A 23,698-nucleotide genomic window follows, 5' to 3' on the forward strand; every position below is an offset into this window, starting at 1 on the left:
TCTATTTAGATACTATAGTTCCCATAAAACATGACCTTGTTACTGTTTTTAAAAACGCTGTAAAATGTACCAGCTGGATTTCAATTAAATGTACAAATTATATAAAGATCGAAGAAAAGTTCAGCTATAAAATGTATGTTTACAGTCTAGTTAGCATGTTTTTTTTATTATCACATTTTATCATATGTTCTGTAGTTTCCTGCTCTGTGTGTTATCATTTATTTGCCACAAGAAGGCAGCACATCTATAGATGTACAAAGAAATGAAGCATTTGGAAGAATGTTGCACACATTTGTCTTCCTCCAGGGGGCGCTGTTTTATCTCTGCTGTTGGTCAGGAAATAAATTACATGGCAATATGTCCCCCAGTGCAAAACATAAAAAACCCTAAATTAACATTTAATACAAATTTACTGCTACTTAATCAAACCGGAAAACACTCCAAAATCATGATCTATATATATAATGTGTGTTGACGGAGTATATTCAAATAAACGCAGAAAAATAACTGTTTCTGTTAACTCGAGAGAACGGCTCGTGAACGAATCATTTAGATAGTTTGCTCACGGTTCGAGCGAATCGATTCACATGAACGATTCGTTCACGAATTCCACATCGTTACGGTTCCTTCTTTTGTCGTATATATTATCGTTCGCGTGTATTACACGTGCAAACTAGTAATAAACCGTGATTTTTTTTTTATTCATAATATGACAAATCCTCGCCGCAGTCTCACCTGCGCGCCACATAAGCACGAGCCCTCCTTCTCGCGCTGCCACGTCATTCGCCGCCGTCGAGACTCCGACGTGTCTGTCCACAGAAACCGGCTGGAGGGAGAGGAGCATTAAAACGGATAATATTCTCACCGGTGACACGGAGCGGGGATCATGGGGGGATCACAGAGTGTGGACATTCCCGGAGGCGGTTCCGAGGGCTATCACGTTCTCAGAGTGAGTGTGTTTTTAGAGAGGCGCCCGCTCTCTCGGTTGCGCTCGTGCAGTACGTCGCGAGTCGATAGCGGCGCAATGTTCAAATCGAGGCCGGGGATGTCGGTGCGGCCTGTTAAACGTGGCTAAACGCTAATGTGGCTAAGCGAAAACCCCTGCTGTTAAACGTAGATATAATGCATGGGAGTTTTAGGCATTTGACATGCAAAGACTGATACCCCTTGAGAAAAAAAAACATCTTTATTTGTCCTACTGTACAGCGTGTGTATTTTTTCTGTAATCGTTGTTGGATGAAGAGTTGAGGAAGCTTGCTACATATCATGATGCTTTACTGTTTAAATGCTCAGTTTCAATCTGTCATAACTCGAGTCGGCCCAATTTAACGTTAAATCACTTTGCTTCCAATCCTGTAGGAAATGACGTGCTGTTCCTACGTCCGTTTTTATTTATTTTTTATTTTTTTAATAATTAGACGCATGTATGCATGACTGTTCATTTTAATGATTGACATATCGGTCTGGAATCTGATAGAAAGGTTGTAAATGGTACACTTTTGCATTTACTTTTTGCAAAGCTTATTTCGTGATCTGTGGGATGTGGCAGATTGGAGTTTTGCTAGACTATTATAATGTTTGTGTTTTGTTTTAAGGGGTTATTCATTGGTTAAATTGGGTGTGTTGTGTGTTCTGCAGGTGCAGGAGAACTCTCCTGGTCATAGAGCAGGTCTCGAACCATTCTTTGACTTCATTGTGTCCATCAACAACACCAGACTGGTAGGTTTGTTGCACGTAGTGAGGATCTTCTATCACATATCTATTCGTCAAGTGAAGAAACAAGCTTGATTAACACGGGTTAGGGATATGTTTTGGGAAATCTGTTTATGTATTGAATAACTAGCAATGACGGTTATTACAATATAGATGGAAATCTGACATGCTTTAAAGATTCTAACCAGTAAAGCTGACCCTCTGACTCTAAAATCTGATTTTAGAACAAGGATAATGACACGCTGAAAGACATACTGAAGGCTAGTGTTGAAAAACCTGTGAAAATGCTGGTGTACAGCAGCAAGACCCTGGAGCTGCGGGAAGCCACTGTTACTCCCAGCAACATGTGGGGCGGTCAGGGCCTTCTGGGGGTCAGCATCCGCTTTTGCAGCTTTGAGGGAGCCAATGAGAACGTCTGGCATGTTCTGGTGAGTGAATCAAAGAGTGCTGAACGCGATCGGAGAAAGTTGAAGTTATTTACACTGCATATTTTTTATGGGTGTGGCGGCATTTGATTTTGAATAGTGTGTTTGCTTTGACCTCGTTTTGATTAACAGCCTCTGGTCAGTTAGTCGTAATTTAGAAATGGGTGTGTTCTTGTAAAACAGACTGGTCGGTCAGGCTGTAGGATGTTTTTTCATGCATAATTTACCTGTTTTTGTAGGAAGTGGAGCCAAATTCTCCAGCAGCATTAGCAGGTTTAAGACCACATACAGATTACATCATCGGAGCAGACACAGTCATGAACGAGGTATGATTCTCTCTTCATTTAATTAATTAATTAATTGATTTAAAAAAATATATATATATATATATATATATATTTTTTTAAATCAATTAAAACTAAATTAAAAAAATTAAAACTAATTGTTTTATATATATTAGAAATTTTATATCAGAAACATTTGTGTTGTTTAAATAATGTTATGCTTATTTTACAAATTTCTTTGTTTAAAAAAAAAAAAAAGCAATATAACAAGTTATAAATTAAATGAGTTAAATTTAATAAAAAAAATTGAACAGCACACATTTTCTGGAAAACGATGGTGTACAATGCCAAATTTGATTTGATTTTGAACACTTCTGATTTTAATACCACTTACATAGTGTTAGACGGGGAGATATCCTATTCCAAAGAAAAAATGGCAAAAATTGCACAATGAATATCACAAAGATAACAGAATAGCAAATGTTAAAGGTGCAAGGTTATGTTGCAAACATTTTAGTGGCACAGCAGCATTAACTCAAAACGGCAACTGATTGCTTCATCAACTGCCCCAAATCTCTCAGGCTTTTCATTTTGTGTGTGTTGTGCTCTTTCTCCAGTCAGAGGACTTATTCTCCCTGATAGAAACCCACGAGAGCAAAGGCCTGAAACTCTACGTCTACAACACTGATACAGACAACTGCAGAGAAGTGGTTATTACGCCCAACAGTGCCTGGGGTGGAGAGGGCAGGTGTGTGTGTGTGTGTGTGTGTGTGAGAGTGAAACTCTCTCGCTTTCCTGCCTCTGTGCGCATGTCTGACGTGATTGTTTTCTTCCTTCAGTCTCGGCTGCGGTATCGGATACGGTTACCTTCACAGAATCCCTACTCGGCCCTTCGAAGAAGGCAAGAAAATCAGCTTCCCGGGACACACCCCCAGTGAGCCCGCCAGCCCGCTGAAGGACGGCTTCACGGAGGTCCAGCTGTCTGCAGTAACTCCGCCCCCTGTGTCACAGCCTCTTCCCACGGGGCTTGAGGACAGTCTGTCTGGCCTGTCACTCGGCTCTGCCCCGCCCTCAATACCCAGCGAGCTCCACACAGGTGAATGGTTTGATTTCGGGCTTTTAGGTTTTTCCCACATTATGCATAATTCGTGCAGTCCAAGATTTAAAATGGTTCTCATTTCTGGCAGGTGTTCCCACAGTCCCCCTGCTGCCCACTCAGGTGACCCCTGGGCTGGGTCCCCTTCCCATTGTCAACCCCTCCACCACCGTACCAGGTAAAGAACATGCTCTCATCCCTGTTTTTAATAAGTGAATAAAATGCAACAGCAGGCATGTTATTCAAGACGATTCTGAACGATTTTGTTTTTGTGTGTTCAGGTTTGATGTCCTTACCGTCTGGCCTCCCTCCCCTCCCAAACCTGCCTAACCTCCCAAACCTCAATCTACCGTTACCGGACCTTAGCGCTGTATCGTTAGCTGGAATCAGTGGGTTACCTCCCACTACAGCAGGTACACACAACAGAACTGTTTTACAGCAGACCAAGAACCACCCACTTAAAACAGGGTTCCTGCACTTCCTTAAAGGAAAACACCACTGTTTCTGTTTGTTCTTCCTTCAACTTAGACGAGCTGATGCATATCTATCCCGTTTTAGTGCATTCACTTAATCACTCTAGCGCGGCGACATCATGTTAGCGTTTAGCTTATACTATACCTTCCCTCTGTACCAAACGGGCATGAATTTAGAAGCCACCAAATGTTTTATATGTCCCTATTTAATAATGGTTACACGAGTAGTTACACAAGTATGGTGACACAAAATAAACCTGGCGATTTTCCTTTTAAAGGGATAGTTCACCCAAAAATTTAAATTCTGTCATTTACTCTCGCTCATGTCGTTCCAAACCTGTGAGACCTTTGTTCTTCTTCAGAGCACAAATGAAGATGTTTTTGATAAAATCCGAGCGCTTTTTCTTAAATTGACTGATTTGGATAAAAATTCAGCTTGGATTCAAGCCCTTAAAGTGTTAAATATCTGTTATAATTTTAATAAAAATATAAGTTCTAACCACAATCAGCAGTGTCAGGTTATACAAAGTAATTGTTTACAAATTGACTGTTAATGAATTATGGCCATTTTTACTAGCTGTTCTTGTTCATATAATGTTGTAGATGGCTGTAATACCACACAGCTATCTCCTTCAATTTTCTGAAGCAACTGGAAGTAAAGCAGAGAGGTTTCAAGTCCTCATGTATTTCAGGCTTGTTTATGAATAAAGCTCCTGCATTGTGTAATTTTTTTTTTTTTTTAGGCCACACAACATTTAAGTATATATATATAAAAAAATAAAAAAAATCCTTTTTTTTTTCTTTTTCTTTTTTTTCCAGATAGTTACCATGCTAACATTTCTCATTCAATTCTAAAGTTGAAATAGTAACTAATACAAAAAACTATGTAGACATTAGGGAATAAAAAAAAAAATAAAAATATGATGAAGCAAAATGATTAAAGCGGCACGGTTTCTCTAGTTTTTGAGTATATTACTTTTTGCTAATAAGCAGTGTTAAAACCTTGTTGATTGTGTGTGTGATGGCCTGTTAAATCAAGTAAAAGAACCTAAAATTCCTAATAAAATTGTAAGGTAACCAGTCATGCTGAAAAACATGTTTTAATTTCTGTGACTTGAGCTGAATCTAGATGTGCTCTCTCTGCAGGTTTGCCTCCTCTGCCTCCTCTCCCTCCTCTGAACCTGCCCGGCATCTCTCCTCTGCCCATGCACACCGTTCTCCCTTCCGCGCTTCCCAGCATGCCCGGGGTCACGCTGCCGCCTTCCCTGGCACCGTCTGATCACATCCCGCCGGTCTCTTTATCCGCCGAGCAAACTCCAGCTCTCATACTGGATGCCACTCACAACCCGTCGGTCAAAGACATGCCTTCAGAGAAGCCTGCGGTGACGGAGACGCTCCTACAGCAGACAGCGGATGCTCAGGCGGCCCCAGAGTCCTCGTAACCGCCAGACCGGGGCCGGGGGGGGCGTCCCTCCGTACGTCTCTATTGTATTTATTCAGTACAAAAAGATACCAGTGTGTGTGTGTGAACATACACACACAGAGATAAAGCAGTTCTGTTGAGAGACGTTAGCGTCTGAGAGTAATGGACGGCTTATATTAAAAAAATACATTTAAAAATAACAGATGGCTGTATGTCTGGTTTGCGCTCTCCTCAGAATCTGTGCCGTCTCGTGCTTTTTCTTTCTGTATATCCTGTAATCAACTTTCAAATGTTAGTATAGCATTCCCTGTAATTATCAATTGCTATGTGATTTTACAATGTAATGTCTGACTTCTTTTTTTTTTTTTTTGTTTCGAATGCTTTGATTTCCTCAGAAGCAACTCTATTCGTGGTCAGGCTGGGCTCTGGGCCTCTTGTTTCTCTTTCGCGTGCTCTCACACACACTCTCTCTGTATGATAGCTCAGCCGTCGCTATGAACGGAAGCAGTTACAAATGCGCCGCAGGGCTGAATGTGCGCTTGTGCAGTTTGAAGATTGTGAAGGAATCTCTTATTCAAACACACACAAGCAATAAACTACCCAGTTTTACACTAGGGCTGTCTCCGTCTCTTTGATTTGGTCATTTTGGCACAAAGGTTAAATCACGTTGCAGTGCCTTGCTTTTACCTTAGTCGAGCGGTTTAAAGGTTTTCGGTGCCCGTTTTTAGACCGCAGGTTGGAAAAGGATGTTTGTGGGCGTACGGTAAGAAGGTCATCACAAAATAAACCCGTCGATGAACACTGCCGTGATATAAAGCAGAAATCTTTAAGCACTGCCACAACTGATATCAGAATCATGTGTTCTAGGAAGCATCATGGGATGAAAGATGAAACCCAGCAGCTTGTTTGATCAGACACGCGTGTTTTAGTTACTGAAAGTGATGAAAATGTCGGCTGGGTCAGCCTTTTGGACTTGGTAGCTAAGATTTTTCTTTGTAACAATTCACAATAAGATTCATTAGTTAACATGAACTAAGAATGAACAACACGTTATTCATCTTAATACTAATTTTAGCATTTACCAATGCGTTATTAAAATAAGTTGTTAATATTTGGTAATGCACCGAGCTAACAAAGAATTAGTATATTTTTATGAACTAGCGTTAACAAAGTGTGATAAGTGTATTGCTCAGAGTTTGTTCAAGTTAGTTAATACATTAACAAATGACACCTTTTTGTAAAAAGTTACTAACTTAATTTACAGCAATTGTAAGAGTAGCAATATATAACAGAGTCGTTAAAATTCCCTAGTTCTTTATCTTTCAAAAACTGAATGTTCAGAGTTCATTTTCAATTAAATGTTAATAAAGTAATTGTTACTAAATGTTAAATTTAAACATTTCCATGACTTTCCTGGTACACTCTCAAGGTTCTTTGGTTCACAGTTGTATAAGGGACACATAATAATAAGTATACGCGCATTAATTTGTAGCTATTTTAGTTTGTTTGCTCATCTTACGTTACGTTAGGTCATCTCGTGACCCAATGACTGAGAACCATGTATGCACTCTAAGGATTTCTGGTCCAGACACAAATAAATCGAGTATATAAAGGCTGTTCCTATTTCACATTTTAAAAAAAGCATGGAAAACTAACGTAAATCATTTTTGAAACATCATGCATTTAAAAAGATAAATATAAAACCACAGACATATCCATAGTATTTGCCTACCTATGTTCAGCTGTAAAATACTTGTCTTTTTCTTCATACTATATCTTTTAAATAGTCCTGAGAGCAAACAACCGCTCTGCTATTGATAAAGCCTACCGTGCAAGAAATTAGGGGAAAGAAAGCACAGGTATCCAAATATTTTCAAAAATGTTTATTTCTCTTTTGGCTACATTCTCTACAATTGCAGCAGCACTTGGAGACAGATCACCATATGTTGAGCTGAAAACTGCTTCTGGGGTTGAAAGGGTATTTAGAGAGAGGAAACAACAAAAGCTGAAAATCGTCCCCTGAAAACAGACTCTGGAAGCTTCGAGCGTTCAATCGCGGTCCGGTCCGTGTCATTCGGAGATGCTGGCCTGACTCAGGCTCCGGGATCAGCGAGGGTTGCTAAGCAACATGACAGCACTGGGTCTGGTCATAAAGGGGTTAATGATCAAGGGCGGGGTCCGGCCCACCTTCCGTCTGTTCTGTCAATCATCGCTCGCATCACACACACACACACCTCATTCACAACCACAATGGAGGTTTATTCATGCCGTTTCCTGGTAATTCAAATTCATATTTGGTCTGGATCATATTCTGAGTAAATCGTGAAACTAAATGCAACTTCATGCTGCATCAGACAACAGAAGTCACAGACAAACTGAGAAAATATGAAACCCTGCACAGGCTGGATTATTAATGTACTCGTATGTGATCTTTGAGAGCTGCTATAGGAGGTCTATTCTACTGAGATGATTTTACGGGTTCTCCTCCTACATGCAGGACAAACAGGTGAATCTCATAAAACTGGTCAACAACATGTCCAGGTCACTTTCCACTCCAAAATCGAAAGAAATAAAAGAACTATTTTATTTAAGAGAAAATTACTCACTGTAATATGAAAAAAATACATTCTACACACACTGTATGCGTTATATTGCCTTGAACTCATGCTGATATAAAGAAAAATACCTTTAAAAGCAGACACACACACACTTTTTTCAATTCCCTTACAGAACGTGTGTGTGCCGGGGGGTGATAAAACAATTTTCATGACTGTTAAACTATTACAGAAAACAAATGTCTAAAATTCACATGTATGCATGTATGTACGTACACACACACACACACACACACACACACACACAATAGATTTATACATTTATATAAAATGAAAAAATATAATTTACATCAGCATATATTTTGTTTGTGTGTTATTATGTGTGCATATATAAAGAGTTCTTTTGCAAAAACAGATATTTTTAAACAATTTTCAAAAATATTTTTTTCCGTGGTGCATTCCAATAAACCAATAACACCAAAAAATTATAACATAAAAAAACTAGTTTTTGGAAAAGTAAAAAAATTTTCATCTGTTTTTGAAAAAAAAAAAAAAAAAAATTATATATATATATATATATATATATATATATATCTCTGTCTGTGTGTGTGTGTGTGCTGATGTAAAAGTAAACATACATGTGTTCATTCACATACAGATTTTTAGAAAAAAAAAAATACTAATTATATATAATTAGTTTTTTTTTTTTATGTTTAACGGTCATGAAAACTGTAATCAAAATCAAAATCTGTATGTAAAAAAAAAAAAAAAAAAAAAAAAAAAAAAAAAAATAAACGTCATTTCTTTTACATAAACTAAATGATGTTTTCTCCTTGATTTTGGGGTGAAATATGACCTGGACACCTTTGATGAGATTCTCCCATCCACATTTTTCAAATATTAAGCCCATTTAAACATAAACTGACATTTTTACTTCGAAGTAAAATAGACACAGCATTTCTGTAACACACACACCTTGCAATCTGTGCCCAACACATGTATGTTATGAACAGCCAACATATAACGCTGTGGCATAAAACATCCATTTAGAGGCGCGCGCACACACGCAGTTTCTCTTACAGACACCGTTGTGTCACATTAAAACACTCATTCTTCTATTTCCAATCACACTACAATTAATTGTCTCTAAATTTCACACTTACACAAAACAAAACACCCCGTTACAGAGGCATAGCTCAGGGAGGATATCAACAAGAAGCTAAAACGTTAGCGCGACCCTCCCAAATCTACTCCACAAAATGCCTTTTGTAAAAAACAAATATCCATTTTCAAATGGTTCTAGCTCTGACTGACATCTGGATCCACGCAGGAAATGACATCAGCCATTCCTGCCCCAATATCAATGGCAGTCACTGTGGCCGCTGTGGGCGTGTCCTACAGCTGACATATAGCCCGGCCCCCTTCCTGTCCACCCCGAGGTGACGAAGGAGGGAACTCGCCATCAGAACCGTCAATCAAGATCGATCAGCCAATCAGTAGGAGATGATTCCTGAAGAGGCGGGGCTTGCGGGCGTGGCCTGCAAGTTGCCCGATGAATTGGATCGTCTCATGTGAGGAAGCAGGTACGAGTCGCTTCCCAGCTGGTGGACGTCAAAGCGATCCTCCTTCCTGTAAGCCAGACAGCGGCGGATAAACGCCTGCAGAAAACAAGAAAAAAAAGCATGGTTTCTACTAGTGGTCCACCAACATACTGTCAAGGACGATATTGGGCATTTTACAAAATATCGCCATTGGCCGATGTGTTCAAGGAGGGACTTTTATTATGTTTTTTCACTTGTTTGCTGCAGTTCTGTCTAATACTAATACAAGTCAGTCCATGGATAGTGGAACGAATGCAAACGAACGCACATTACCTATTATTTTGTTTGGTTGTACAATTTAATAAAATAATATAAATTTCACTTAATGTAAAATAGTAGAATAATAATCTAATTTACTCAGATATGGATTTTGGTTACATTTTTACCAGCGCTTAAAACTATCACCTTGAGCCTTATTCACAACGATTAAATTATAATAATGTTTTATAATTTGAGTCAGATTTTTAATGTGACATGAACTAACCGATCGTTACGCTTCATCAGCATTGGTCAGAACAAACATGGCAGACTTTTTGAAATCATCATAGAAAAAAATCTATTGACAAGACTTTTACTGCAATATCTAAATTCGATCTATAAAATCTTATCCCAATGCTTTTGTTATTATTTAATGTTTGCAATACAGAAACGAGATTATGATTTTAACAAAAGTACCCCCTGGTTTTGCGACCCTGACCCTGTAAAATTTATTTTACACACACACACACATAAGCTATTATAACAGTTGCTTTTATATTATTAGTACCAGAAAGGTCATCATTATAATACTTTGATGCAAATGTCATTCACTGTCAGCATTAAGCAAATCTACATTTCTACACACCTTGGCCTCGTTGCTCGCCACAGGTTTGGCAGGAAACTGCACCTCGGTGGCTTTCAGGATGGTGTTCTCTTGAAGGATGTCTTGCTGGGATTGATTGTGGCCAAACGGCTACAGAACAAGAACAAGATTCAATGCGGCGTCATTGCGTCAGTCAGAGTGCAGTCTGCAGTTAGAGAGCGGTTTCTAAACGTGCCTCACCTTTCGTCCATACAGGCACTGGAAGAAAATAACGCCCACGGACCACACGTCTACTTTATTAGAGATCTTTGGAGGTTCTTTACCGACGACAAAACACTCTGGTGGCAAATACCTGAAATGTCAGAACATTTAGTTAACATTACAACATTTAACCCTTTAACGCCCCATACAAACAGGCCCTGTTTACATCTGATATTAAGATCGATCGGATCACAAGTAGACGAGGAAGACGACATCTGTCCAATTTTGACTATTTCTGCCCAGATCTCTTTTGAGGAGAGGGTCTATGGGCCAGTGCATGTTTGTTTTTTTTATATAATATTATGAAATAGGCTTGCACAATTTACATACGAGCAGAATGCTGTATTTTTATTTATTTTTTTGTTACCCAAAGCTATAAGCTTTACTAGATAAATCAATTCTGATATAAAAAGTCAGAACTGTGCTTAGAGAAAATAAAAACCATTAGTTACCCATAAGTTGTCACCAAACCCTTTACATTTATCAGTATTTACAACAGAATAAGAAAAAAAAATGATAGTAAAAATTATATATACACAATTATACAAAAATAAAAAAATGCGCTGTTCATGTTCTATTCTATCGTTTTTTAAATTTATTATATAATTCAAATAAAAAAACCTAGGCTAATTGAGACTTTTACACATCATTGCACTTTTTGTCATTTTTATTGCTTCCATTGTCCTTAATTGTGAGTCGCTTTGAATAATAAAAATCTGATAAACGACTGTGCAAATCAGTATTAAAATAAAACAATATAATGGTATTCGTTATAAACAACTAAATGCTTTAAAAACAAATGTCACTGCCACAGCAGAAAAAAAAAATATCATCCAAAAATAACATTTTTGGTCAAAAAGAGTTAGGCAGCATTTTAAACTGCAAATGTGAAACTTGCTTTTATTTCTTTATGTATACTCACAATAAGAACAAAACTATGCCTTTGTAAAATAAACAGGATATGCTTTCAGCCGTCTGTTTCCTTCAAACGTTATTTAGTGCAGGCCTATTTATTCGTATTATGTGTCATCATATACTGTTATTGTATATAGAAGAGTTTATCAGCTCTTCGAATGTATTCGACGTCATGAGCGTGAACCCGATTAAATTCGTTTTTCCGATTACCTCCAGAAGTGGTCAAAACCGGACAAGCCCAAAGCTTGCTAACACAAGGTGGAAACGTTTTAAAAAGTACTTTTCTTCTTTTTGACGCTGTTGAACACCGTCTTATACTGAACTGACCAGTAGGTCCCGGCTCCCTGCGACGTCAGGTCCATCCCGTCCACGCCATAGCTGTCGTCATCCATGATTTTAGACAGGCCAAAGTCTGTGATCTTGATCTCCCCGCATGCTGTTCCGTCCACCAACAGGATGTTTCCTGAGCGACCGAAAACAAACTTTATATACCGTCTGCGTGACAAATAACCACCAAACATCCATAAAAAAGCATTTCTGCATCAGTTCAATGCCGTGCATGAATTGCACCAGCGAACGATACAACGGTTATGAGATGCAGATGTTTCCTCATGATTTGAAAGAATGCAGCACTGCATTACTTGCTCACCAATGGATGCAGCGAATGGGTGCCGCACAGTTTAAACAGCTGATAAAAGGCAGTGATTTAAAGTTAAAAATGTCTTAATAATGCATGTACTAACTAATGGAGGGGTGTGGATTAATGTGATGTTTTTATCAGCTGTTTGGACTCATTCTGACGGCACCCATTCACTGCAGATCATTCATTCCTGTTCAAATGATCTCATCAACTTTACTCTCCCTTTTGAGGTAGGTTTATCGTGTGCGCTGCGCTCACCTGGTTTCAGGTCGTAGTGGATGATGGGCGGTTTGATCTCATTGAGGTATCGGAGGGCGTTGACTATCTGCATGACGATGGAGCGAGCCTCTTTCTCGGACATCAGCTTGTGCTGCTTCAGATAGAAATCGAGATCATTCCCCTCACAGAACTCCAGAACAGTGCAGAATCTAGAAGAGAAAGACATCAAGTCAACCTCTATGGTTGCGAAAGGGTTCATCGGAACAAGTGACGGAGGCTTACGTGTCAGTGTCCAGGGAAAAGTAGTCGTAGAGTTTGACTATTCTGGGATGATCCAGTTGCTTGTGGATTCTATATTCTCTACAGGCATGTCTGGAAGTGGAAAAAAAAAAACACCATCTAACGAGCATGTCCATAAAAGACGGGATGCGGGGAGGAAAAGATGGCCGACGTACTTGTGGTAGTTCTCCTTCTTCTCTTCTCTCCAGTTCTTGTTGAGCTGGTGGATCTTCACAGCGGCGTATCGCTGCTCAAACAGGTCAAATGCCTTCACACGACAACATGAACAGGTTAAACAAGATCAAATAAACGGAGGTTAATAGTTGATCCCCACGGCTGTCTGTATACATTCTGTAAAATTTACGTTTTTTCCTAATAGTTTATTTTTACTTTAATCATTTGTGATATGGAATTTTTAGTGTGCAAGAATAAAAAACTTGGTATTGTTTAACAGAATATTATAACGCGATCCACCTTTAAAACAACCTTTTAAACTGTATACATGTTTCACGTTCAATTTCACTCGCAAATGTAATTTTACAAAAGTTAAATGGGCTTACAATATGTGTGTATATATGAACATAAAATACCTTATAAACTTCACTGAAACCTCCTCTTCCCAGCAAGTGTAAGAGAAGATACCTTTCATTTAGGGTTGGATGGTCTTTAAACCTATAGACACAGAATACAAGCACAGTGATTAGTCCATTTCAAAGTAAACATAATGGAGCAAACAGCAAAGAAAAATTAAAATACTCAAGTGTTTACAAATTATCCTCATATTTTTATTATGTGCATAGAAGGACACATACACGCATGATATATTTAGAAAATATTTACATATACACACACACACACATTTTTTTCTTTCTTTTTCCTCATAATTTATATTATATAGAAATATTTAATAACAATAACATTCTACTTAAATACATGTATGTGTGTACATTTATATATACACATAATAAATATACACAGTACACAACCACATACACACACACATATATACATATATATATACATATATATACACATATATATATATATATATATATATATATATATATATATACACATATATATACACACACATACACACACATTATATATATATATATATATATATATATATATATATATATATGCCCAGAAGCACTTATTTAAATATAATCTGAAGAGGGAGGGACTTACTGAGAACTGTCCTCATTGTTGATTCTTTTAAGTTCTCGAATGTGCAGATTCCTCACACGCTCCAAACGCTCCAGCTCCGCCTGGATCTCAGCCTCCTCCTGAACACACACACACACACACACACACACACACACGTGAGCACATACTAACATACTCCTGTATGAATGGCAGATTCCACCAAAAGGACAAAAAGACTATTTGAAACCGCATTTCTGCACGACCGCTTATTCATGCAGCACTAATGCTCCATCTTACCCTAACGCACATGAAAGAGTGTGTATTGTGCGTTTATTTACAGACTAACCTTTTTGAGATGACCCAGTCTCAGTTTGAAGATTTCTTCCTGCTCGTGATACTCTGCTACAGTCAGCCTGCACAGTCAACGCAGAAGCATTTCAACAACAAGTGTGCGTTTCTAGACCGTTTTCCAAGAGAAAATTGCAGAAAACACTTTGAACTTATTTAAATCGCAGCCTCTGGCGTTTAGATCACACATCCTTATATAACGATATAATGAAGCCCCGGTCTATTTTAATTCTAATTGTTAATACCATTAGAAGTCAACAGAAAGTCTCCATTTGGAAAGGAAGTAAACAAGTGTATTTGTGTGTGCTGATGTCTCACAGTGTGGGCAGGCTGGGTTTGAGGAAGGGGTCGTTGTCGGCTCCATTGACAGCTTTGGTCTTTCTCTGTTTGGACTCATTGGGGGTCGGGCTCTGGGAGGAGGGGGTGCTGGGAGGTTTGCGCTTCGCTAGAAGTTTCCGCTGCCTCTCGATCTCTTCCCGCTGCTGGTTTATCCACTCCTGCTGCCTATCAACACAGAAAAAATTAATTAGATGAGCATATGCAAATGCAGAATATAAAGCACTTGCCCTATTATTTACGATCTAAATTGCATAAAGTTCCTAACACTTCTTTTACATATGCAACAATTGTTTTTCTGCCATTGCTTGAGGATAATTGTAGTTACCAAAAAAATGAATAAATAAAAAAATACATTGCATATTTTACATTACTGTAAAGTTATATATTGCTATAGTAATTAAAATGTAAAAAAAATGTAACTATAGCTACATAAAAAAATAAAATGACAAGAACACACTACAAAATTACTAAAAATGTACCAAAACTTTAATAAAAATGTAATTAATTCTAATGAATAAAAATTATAATAGTGACTCAATTAGATTATAGATATGTAGGCATTTGTTAATGTTTGTACAAAATTATATACACATTAATCTGTATTTTATTTATAATAACAGCCCCAGAGTTCAAAACACATTTTAGTAACGTCAAACTAAATAAATGAAAATAAATAATAATAATAATAATAATAATAAACAACCTTACTGTATTTGAGCTAGTTACCAAGACAATATTTCTCATTTTCATATAGTAAATACATTAAAATAAAAATTGCTACATTTTTAAATAAAAATTAAAATAAATTAAAAATAAATAAATAAATAAATAAATAAATAAATCCTATAAACGTGATGCTGAAACGGCCTGGAGCAGAACATTGTTAAGTCCTGCATCCTGGATACTGAATATCGCAAAATGACGATATTATAAGATGGTCGATTTTTGCACTTTGCCCAGTATGGTACAAACACAGCTTTACACCCTTACTTGACCAGGTTCTGAAAGGCATATCCGTCTGTCCACTGCTCCGTGTAGGACGCTCCGTGCCTGACTGTGGTGAAATGCCCTAGACGCAGACGGTCCTGCATGCTCTTCTCACGGCAGGACTGCTTCTCTTGAGTGCTCTAGTGAGACCACAACACACTCGAGAGTCACTCCACCACCCCGACGCACGAGAAATAAGCAGCTGCCGAGCATCTCAAACACAGCTCACCTTCTCAATGAGCAGTTTTTTACTCATCGTAGTGCATTTGTTCAGACGCTCCTTGAAACGTTCCAGCAGCTTCTGCTGCTCATCTATCTGTCTGCGGAGGTCACAGTTCGCCTGGGGAGAAAACATTAAAACCACTCGATGTATGAATTCAAATGCCACAAAGAAAAAAAAAAACCTCAAGGACAGGTGACGCTCACCCTGAGTAGATCATCTATTCTGCCCTCCTTCTTCTCAAGGTCAAGATTCTTATTGCTCTCAAGTGCAGCCAGCTTCAACAGTGTCAAATCCGTCTGAAAGCAGAGAAGGAAAGAGAGTTAAACGTGGAGAGAATGCAAATAGCTATATCCATGACGGCATGCGCGATCAACAGACATAAACGGCGCATCACATACATTAGCAGTAAATACGTTTAACAATGCATAATGGGTCGGTTCTGCGCAATGCATAAACGTGCATGCAGTATATATATTAAAACGAGCATGCAGTGCGCGTGTTATAGCAGCGGTGTATGCACGCAAAGGTGGTTTAATAGCGTCAGAGCATGCAGCACACCCGTTAAAGTGTCACCGTGCAGTGAAAATGTCCCTGTAACAGTGTCGTAGTGTACAGTGTGCATGTGTAATACCATCGGGGTGCAAGCAAAAATGATACGATATTATCGGTCTTTGATGAACCAGTGAGGACATCTCACGACCCTGGCGTGCACCGACTACAGGGGCATTGAATTTCATTATCGTCGATTTGAGTGCACAGATAATACTTAAACCGAACCGAGCAGGACATTGACGTCTCTAAATTCAGTACTGCCTTTAACTGGACGGTGTTTACTCATCATTTCACTCCAGCTCTATTGATACTGTTAAGTGCTTTGACATATATATAAATAAAAGGTGATTGGCTCGAGCGTCAGTATGCAGTGCGTGTTTTGCAGCGTGATGCATGTTATCTAGTGCACTTTTCGCAGCGCGTGGATGTTTAAGTCGGCGAGCAACGCAAATAAAGCCTACACCCGCGAGCGCGTGACCAGTATTACCTGGACACTTCTGCTGCTCAGCTGTTTGGGATTCATCGTGTGATCCATGAAACACAGGCTGGTGGGCGAGGAGCTGTTCTGTCTGACCTGAAGAGTGAAAAACAGCAGCGTTTTAAACAGAGAAGCGCCACTGGCTCCTCAATCTCAAAGATGAGCGCTTACGATAGAGCCGGGTGCGGAGTGAGAGTTCTGCGGCGATCGCAGGACCGGAGGAAGCCCTCGGACCGGACTGGATCCGTTTCCTCCCTGGAACTTCAGGAAGCAGATACGAGTCGTTGGGGGTTTTTTTTAAACATACTAACAGGATGTGACATCATCACGACGTTACGCTCAAGCAATTTCGCAACTCTGCAAGTCAAAACACCTACCGGTGCGGCCATTAGAAAATGAAAAAGCAGCATTACTCTGACTAAAAGCTCTCTGACACATGACTGACATTTAATACAGAGCTGACTAAACGCGGAGTCATCCACACAAAGCTTCACTTACATCAAAATAATCGCTGATCTTGGGCCCTCGGCCGGAAGACTTTCCTGAGAGTTAAAAAAAAAACAGTCAAGGGGGACAATCACTTTTCTGTCACCGTACTGCATCATTTTTAAACATTTAATGCTCTACTTCGAAACAAAAAGGAAGCACGTGATTCTCAGCTTAAATGTAAGCCTATGCACTTCTCTCACGCACACAGGAAGTCAGCGTTACCTTGGCTGCTCTCTGACTGGTTGTCGACCTTCCTCTTTCTTCCTCTGGATGACTCGGAGTGCTTCTTCTCTGGAGTCTTGGGAAAACGGGAAAAAGCGTCACTTTTCTATTCAATCAATACTTTTGTTCGCTAGATCAATACAATCAATAGCAAACGCTTTAGGTAAGCTCCATTTGAGGCCGACTTCAGGAGCTGGAAAAAGGTTCAGAAATGCATTTGCACAAAACATCATTTACCATGCCATTCCACTCCTTTAACTTTTTTATTATTACGCCGGGTGATCTTTTGAGAATAATAAGAGTGAATCCGAGGTGCTTTCAAGCTCCAAAATGACAAAAATGCTCTAATTAAATTATAACAAAAGTGATTCATAAGAGTTTTGCCCTTAGCGGACATGAAATACAGCATTGTATGAATAAAGATGCTGAAACATAAGTTGTTATTCGCTGAAAATCTTCTCTCTGCAGCTTATAAGCTATGGAACATTCAATTTAACTGTATGCCTGTATTGTATAGACGAGCTTAATCACGCTTATGTAACATTTATTTTCATTATACACTAACCGAAATATTCTCCAAAAACATACATACACAAGAAAAGAAATCGCATTTCGTTTTTTTAAGCATCGTTCCTATTCAAGTTAGACGATAAATACGTTCTTGTCAAACTCACCGAATATGCAGGCGATCCTCCTTTCTTTATGTCAGAGTTCTTTAAGGGAACAAAAAAAAATATACACTTTATTTACTGAAAACACACGGATGAATTATTGAAACAGATCGGTTCAATAAAGATGAAGCTTCAATCAGTATGCATGAGTGTAATTCACCTCAGACTCCTTGTCACTGGATGACCCCAGGCTGCCAAAACTGTGACTGGAACATTCGTTATTGTTCAAACCCTAAATAGAAAAATCAAAGCACGTTTGGTGCGGGCTACGGCCATCACAGAGAGCATGCGACAGAACTCAGAAGACCTAAGCAACGTTATGAGGACAGTGTCATTGCACTGGTTTCATTTTGAATTTCTGTATCGCAAGAGAGTTGGGAAATACAATTATAACAGAGTCTCTGGTGTAAACAACAACAGTAAAAACTGCATTAGAGTTGGTACGTTTAGCTCATTTCTGTAAACTATTACAACCTGTCCATGTTAATTAATTAATGCACTCAATTATTTATGTTTTTAGTTATCAGTCCAAACGAAAAAGGTCCATGCATAATGTTTTTTTTCTTTCCTTTTATTTTTTCTTCATTCAAATATTTAAATATAATGTAAGTAAATTTAGCTTTGCAATCATTTGACAAATTCATGCATTAAAAAAATCTTTATTTTACAACTCACATTAAACGGATGATGCTTTTTCAGCATTAAAAATAAAAAAAACTATTGAGCCATTGTCTGGTAAATTAAAATTTACCTGGAGATTTGTTTTGCTCCTCACACCGCACATAGTGTGAACCATTAAATATAACTATAAAATATCAATTAATAACAGAGGATGATAATTAGTGATGATTATTGCATTTTTTTTTTTTCATAGAAAAAAAACAAAAAATAAAGTATAACAACAATTATATTTTAAAAATAAAAAATATTATATACAAATACTATACTTATAGTAACCTAAATAATAAAAAAATTTATATATACTTTTTTATATGAATTTCCTTCATTTTCAAACCTAAATCAGCAAGATTTTATTTTTATGAGAATTTAAATAATAAATATAATCCAGAACACCATCTAGCCCGAATGCGCACTAAGCATATGTGTGTTAGCTTACTTTAGGTCCTCCACTCGCGCTCCCTGTGCTTCCTCCTGTATTTCCACTAACTGCTCCGATGAAACGTGCCTCCAAAAGCTCCTGCCGGCGTGGATCCAGAGAATGCAGTTCATCCATACCTACACACACACACACACACACACACGTCAATCTCAACACGTTCACTCACAGGTACGCAGGGCAGAGGTTCGGGAGGGGTGTGATCACAGTGACACATCCTCCTGGAATCTCAAGAGACCATCCAGTCATTGTTTTCTGATCCTATGCCACCCTAAAGGAGCCAGAGGATCATACACCTACTCATATTACCGGTTTAAAGGCGAAGTGCCTAGAAAAGGTTTACAGGACTGCACTCGCATCAGACTTACAGGTGTATTCAAAACGGACAGACTCCGACGTTGACATTTTTCATCTGCTCTTTCATTCATTTTCATTTTTCACAGCAAACTCACTTCCTGTTGGAGTGAGAATTGCAAGCAGGAAGTACTTTGAGACGTTTCCTGCTTATTATCAGCTGATGCCGCTGACAGCATAGCTCCATCGCCTTATTTTAGTCTCAGTAAACACTGACGACACATTCGACCATTATGCGTAACAATTTGAGGTTCTAGGTAAACGCAATGCGCTTCCACACATCACCGCGACCTCAATATTACAGATAATACAGACTAAGATGCATACAGCGCTGTTTAAAAAATTGGGGTCAGTGAGACTTTTTTTTTAATTGGAATAAATGAATGCTTTCACTCATCAAGAATTGAGAAAAAGCGACATTAATGATGCTACAGAAGGTTTCCAAAGCTCTTTTGAACAATATATCATGCTTTAGAAAAATTTGAAAATGTATTCAACTTTGATAAAATTACAAATGTTTCTTTTTAATATATATATATATATATATATATATATACACACACATATACACATATATATATATATATATATATATATATATATATATATATATATATATATATATATATATATATATATATATATATATATATTATATAATACAATTATTTTCAAGATTTTATTGCACGATTCTCACCAAAATAAATGCAGCATAAGAGGCTTTACTCAAAAACATTTAAAATTCTAATAAATTTAAAAAATAAAATAAAATCAAACCGACCCCAAACTTTTGAACGTTACTGCAAATTTCGCCCGAGCGACGTAACTATATGCCAAGAATGCTGATTGAACAGTTTAACAATTACATTTTCGGTTCATCTATTCCTTCCATGTCTGACATGATCTGGCAGCAGATGCCCGAAGACAGAATTCATCATCATCATTGATGCAGCAGCCAAATGGCCCCGTTTCTTCAGCACATGAGACTAATACAGTATCAGCAGCCGATAAGAACAACCAGCTAATAACGGCATGAATCATCATGATAAAACCTGCCTAAAGAAATCATCTGGTCCGCAAACTCCATTACAGTGACTAGACAAAACAGCTCAGCTTCACTAGTGTTCTCCAGCCATAAACACCGGTGCAGCGGATGCGTCCGACACCACTGCCATGATAAGACTCGTGCCAGATAGAGCTCCAAGCCAAAGAGATCCCAAGATGGTGGATGGGTGGAAAATTATGAAGGTCAACAGGGCAGGAAGAGCACAGCTGCCCAGATAAAGGACACAGATGATAAATCAAAACACCGGGAATGAGCAAACATAAACCTAAGGCCACGTCTGCTTTGGCAAATAAGCCGAGCAGCAAAGAAAACAGCGCCGGGCTAAATAAGACACCTCCCGAACGCGCAGAAGGTGGAGTGGAAACGAGTGAGAGCGAATGACCAGGAAACACAAAAACCACATCCTAGTTTGAGCACCGATGCACAGGTGAGCCAGCGAGAGCTCACTGGATACGACTGAACTATAACGATACAGCTTCTTGTAGATTGAAAAGCCTACTTTTATGTTGTTAGGCACCGTGGCTAAAGCACGGCGATCTTGTGCATTTTTACAGCCGTTTTCGTATCTAATGTTAACGTAACTTAAATACAAACAATTGTTTAAAATTTAAATTTTCAGTTACGCAATCAATCGAATCACATTAAAAGAAAATCTAAAAAAGCCTGAAAATCAATATCTGGGGAAATATTAATGCCACTTAATTGTTAAAACCTCTATAATCATTATAAACAAAAAACAGATAATATATATATTACAAGAATTTAAAATACCATTTTTCACTAACAAATTTTTAAAAAAGTTAAACATTTTAAAACAATTTATTGAGCTGAATTTTCAGCACGATTACTCCAAGCGACACGTGATCATTCAGAAATCATTCTAATATGATGATATGCTTTTTTGTTTTTTTTATTATCAGTGCTGAAAATCAATTCATTGTTTCCGGGATTCTTGGATAGCTAGAAATTAAAAGAACGGCGTTCATTTTAAATAAACAAAACGTAAGGAAGAGCCTGCCGTTACGTGACTGAGAACTTATTCTTGGACATGAGAATCTGAGTAATGCATTAACGCACATATGATATTACACTCATCAGTGCACATACGAATGTTTGCAGCACATATCAACACATGCAGACCACTCGATAGATATCACAGGAATCAACCGGTGCAACTTAGGTTAAATAAAAACTAAAGACACTGTATGACCTAAATAATGTGCATCAAATGGTCTTTTGCAATTTAGATGATTCCAGGAAAAAAATACCTAATACACAAACTAAAATGACCATAAAGATGCAACACCTCTCCAATATTTTTATTTTGTTGAATAAATAATACACAACCACACCAATTCGTGTTTGTCATGCGTCTCCGAATGCGACATGCCTACCTAGAAAACATTTCTGAGCTGCTGCATTTCGCCCCGGCAAAACAAACGCTCAACTACCGTGTAACAAGTACTAGCTGTGGCTCGAGACCTAGACTGCTGCCTACCTAGACAGCATTTTTGAGCTATTGCATAACATGCATTGAGAGCTTGATAAATAATTCAATGCCTTCGACCACGAAAACACAAAAATCGTGTTTATCGGGTACTCTGCGTTTTATTAAAACCCGGTGATGCATCTACCCAAGCATCATGCTGCATGCATTGCCCACTGGATTCTCAAGCGTAAACATCAGCTTAGATACAGACCTGTCAACCTATACAGAATATTAGAATCACTGCATCGTATCATATAGCCGGCTGTGTCTCAAAATCCTTATAGGCAGGCGTTTGCAATGCAAGCAAGCATGCATGCATGAGAAAATACATATGAATATATCCGGGCATCCTTAAAATATCACTTAATCTGTCTACCTAGACAGGCACTGCACAGGCATGGAGTAACTCACTAGGTAAATAATTACCATTAAAAGCAGTAACTCGTGTTTATAAGACACTGCCAATGCCCCAAATCCCAGTTAGTTTCTATCTACCTAGCATTTCAGGCAGTTGCATTGCATGCACGGGTGATAAACATTTAAGCACACAGACAGCAACTCCTGTTTATCAGGTACAGACTCCGTTTCATTTTTGAGCCCTTGCTTTGCACACGAGTGATAAAAAACACATAGCCTACTCTAAACCTCAAACTCGTATTCGTCAAGTCAGATCCCGAGGAGATGCCTACCTAGACACAAAGACGGGGCATGCACAAAAACTACGCACCTACGATGCCCAAAAATGCTGTCTAGGTAGACATCTCGCAAGGGTTTGAGACGCGGCCAGCGACCGAGTCTCCTAATAGGCGACCACGGGCATCCTCGCGTCAAATTAAGCGTGCGACGGAGACGAAAAGCGACGGGATTCCGTCGCAAACAGTTTAAAACACAGCAGCTCGTGTCCAGGACTCGACGCTCGTTATAAAAACACAAGAGAGTCACAGTCAGCAGACGAGAGATCAGCGGCCTCCGACACGACCGCTTCGATTAAAGGCCAGATTTGCTCGAAATCGCACGTCAATCTAACACAATCCCGACCGATTTCACGCGAACAAACTTCAAATCGACGTCCGCTCCGGCTTTACCTCCCTTACGCCTCCGCGGAGCGCAGATATCGAGCGGAGAAACTGAGCCCGGGGTCGGAGATCCAGTCGAGAACTGAGAGCAAGATGGCGCTCCGTCCAAACTTCCACTGCTGTTGCTGTTACTTTGGACACTCATGAAGACACTTTCCCCCGCGAAGAGACGCTCGAGCGCATCGCGCGCATGATCCCCGTCAAATCGCACCTGTGTGTCTAATGCATCATGCACAAACCCTGCTGATCAATGCAACGCTGTTCATGTTTTCAGCTCCGCACTGCGCACTGAGATCCTCGCTCTCTCTCTCTCTCTCTCTCTCTCTCTCTCTCTCTCTCTGTGTGTGTGTGTGTGTGTTTAGCCGATGCGTGACGCCAGTTGCAAAGGTTACACACATGCACACGCTCACACACATCGGTGCACAACTTCTGATCACACCTCAGTCCTTCTA

At 38.8% G+C, this 23,698-nt stretch overlaps 2 protein-coding genes and 1 long non-coding RNA gene across 6 annotated transcripts; 1 reads left to right on the forward strand and 2 right to left on the reverse strand.

Annotated features, from left to right (window-relative positions):
• The first annotated feature begins 763 nt into the window (after positions 1–763).
• On the forward strand, positions 764–6,028 carry gorasp2 (golgi reassembly stacking protein 2). The gene is made up of 9 exons (XM_043241798.1): positions 764–949; positions 1,639–1,719; positions 1,938–2,141; positions 2,378–2,464; positions 3,040–3,170; positions 3,262–3,518; positions 3,610–3,696; positions 3,800–3,931; positions 5,138–6,028. The coding sequence occupies exons 1-9, from the start codon at positions 887–889 to the stop codon at positions 5,431–5,433; spliced, it is 1,338 nt and encodes a 445-aa protein (XP_043097733.1). The 5' UTR covers positions 764–886; the 3' UTR covers positions 5,434–6,028.
• A 1,254-nt stretch (positions 6,029–7,282) lies between these two features.
• Positions 7,283–8,277, reverse strand: LOC122347396. Of its 2 annotated transcripts, none has more exons than XR_006251218.1 (2): positions 8,264–8,277; positions 7,283–7,648 (listed from the first exon to the last, which is right to left on the reverse strand). It is a non-coding gene; the product is annotated as an uncharacterized LOC122347396 (long non-coding RNA). The 2 variants fall into 2 exon arrangements; XR_006251217.1 differs by having other exon boundaries at positions 8,260–8,276.
• Positions 8,278–8,881: 604 nt separating this feature from the next.
• On the reverse strand, positions 8,882–23,584 carry tlk1b (tousled-like kinase 1b). 3 transcript variants are annotated; one of them, XM_043242622.1, is made up of 22 exons: positions 23,256–23,584; positions 19,262–19,380; positions 18,305–18,376; positions 18,148–18,186; positions 17,474–17,549; positions 17,261–17,304; positions 16,934–17,023; positions 16,772–16,858; positions 15,936–16,028; positions 15,739–15,849; positions 15,513–15,649; positions 14,502–14,687; positions 14,182–14,248; positions 13,878–13,975; positions 13,277–13,358; positions 12,863–12,954; positions 12,690–12,779; positions 12,447–12,616; positions 11,876–12,011; positions 10,613–10,724; positions 10,415–10,522; positions 8,882–9,627 (listed from the first exon to the last, which is right to left on the reverse strand). In XM_043242622.1, the coding sequence occupies exons 1-22, from the start codon at positions 23,389–23,391 to the stop codon at positions 9,463–9,465; spliced, it is 2,310 nt and encodes a 769-aa protein (XP_043098557.1). In that variant the 5' UTR covers positions 23,392–23,584; the 3' UTR covers positions 8,882–9,462. The 3 variants fall into 3 exon arrangements, with proteins under 3 accessions (XP_043098557.1, XP_043098559.1, XP_043098558.1); XM_043242624.1 differs by having other exon boundaries at positions 23,260–23,393; XM_043242623.1 differs by lacking the exon at positions 16,934–17,023.
• Positions 23,585–23,698: the final 114 nt, after the last annotated feature.

Source organism: Puntigrus tetrazona, chromosome 6 (assembly GCF_018831695.1).
Source record: "Puntigrus tetrazona isolate hp1 chromosome 6, ASM1883169v1, whole genome shotgun sequence".
Taxonomy (NCBI): domain Eukaryota; kingdom Metazoa; phylum Chordata; class Actinopteri; order Cypriniformes; family Cyprinidae; genus Puntigrus; species Puntigrus tetrazona.

What these genes read in the sequence shown, in the direction of transcription:
- gorasp2 (XM_043241798.1), top strand. Translation starts at nt 887, where the DNA reads ATGGGGGGATCACAGAGTGTGGACATTCCCGGAGGCGGTTCCGAGGGC. An exon ending in GCCTGGGGTGGAGAGGGCAG is followed by an intron (nt 3,171 to 3,261) that starts GTGTGTGTGTGT and finishes TTCTTCCTTCAG; the next exon opens with TCTCGGCTGCGGTATCGGAT. An exon ending in CCCCTCCACCACCGTACCAG is followed by an intron (nt 3,697 to 3,799) that starts GTAAAGAACATG and finishes TTGTGTGTTCAG; the next exon opens with GTTTGATGTCCTTACCGTCT.
- tlk1b (XM_043242622.1), bottom strand. Translation starts at nt 23,391, where the DNA reads ATGAGTGTCCAAAGTAACAGCAACAGCAGTGGAAGTTTGGACGGAGCG. An exon ending in CCAGTGACAAGGAGTCTGAG is followed by an intron (nt 18,187 to 18,304) that starts GTGAATTACACT and finishes GTTCCCTTAAAG; the next exon opens with AACTCTGACATAAAGAAAGG. An exon ending in CCAGTCAGAGAGCAGCCAAG is followed by an intron (nt 17,305 to 17,473) that starts GTAACGCTGACT and finishes TTTAACTCTCAG; the next exon opens with GAAAGTCTTCCGGCCGAGGG.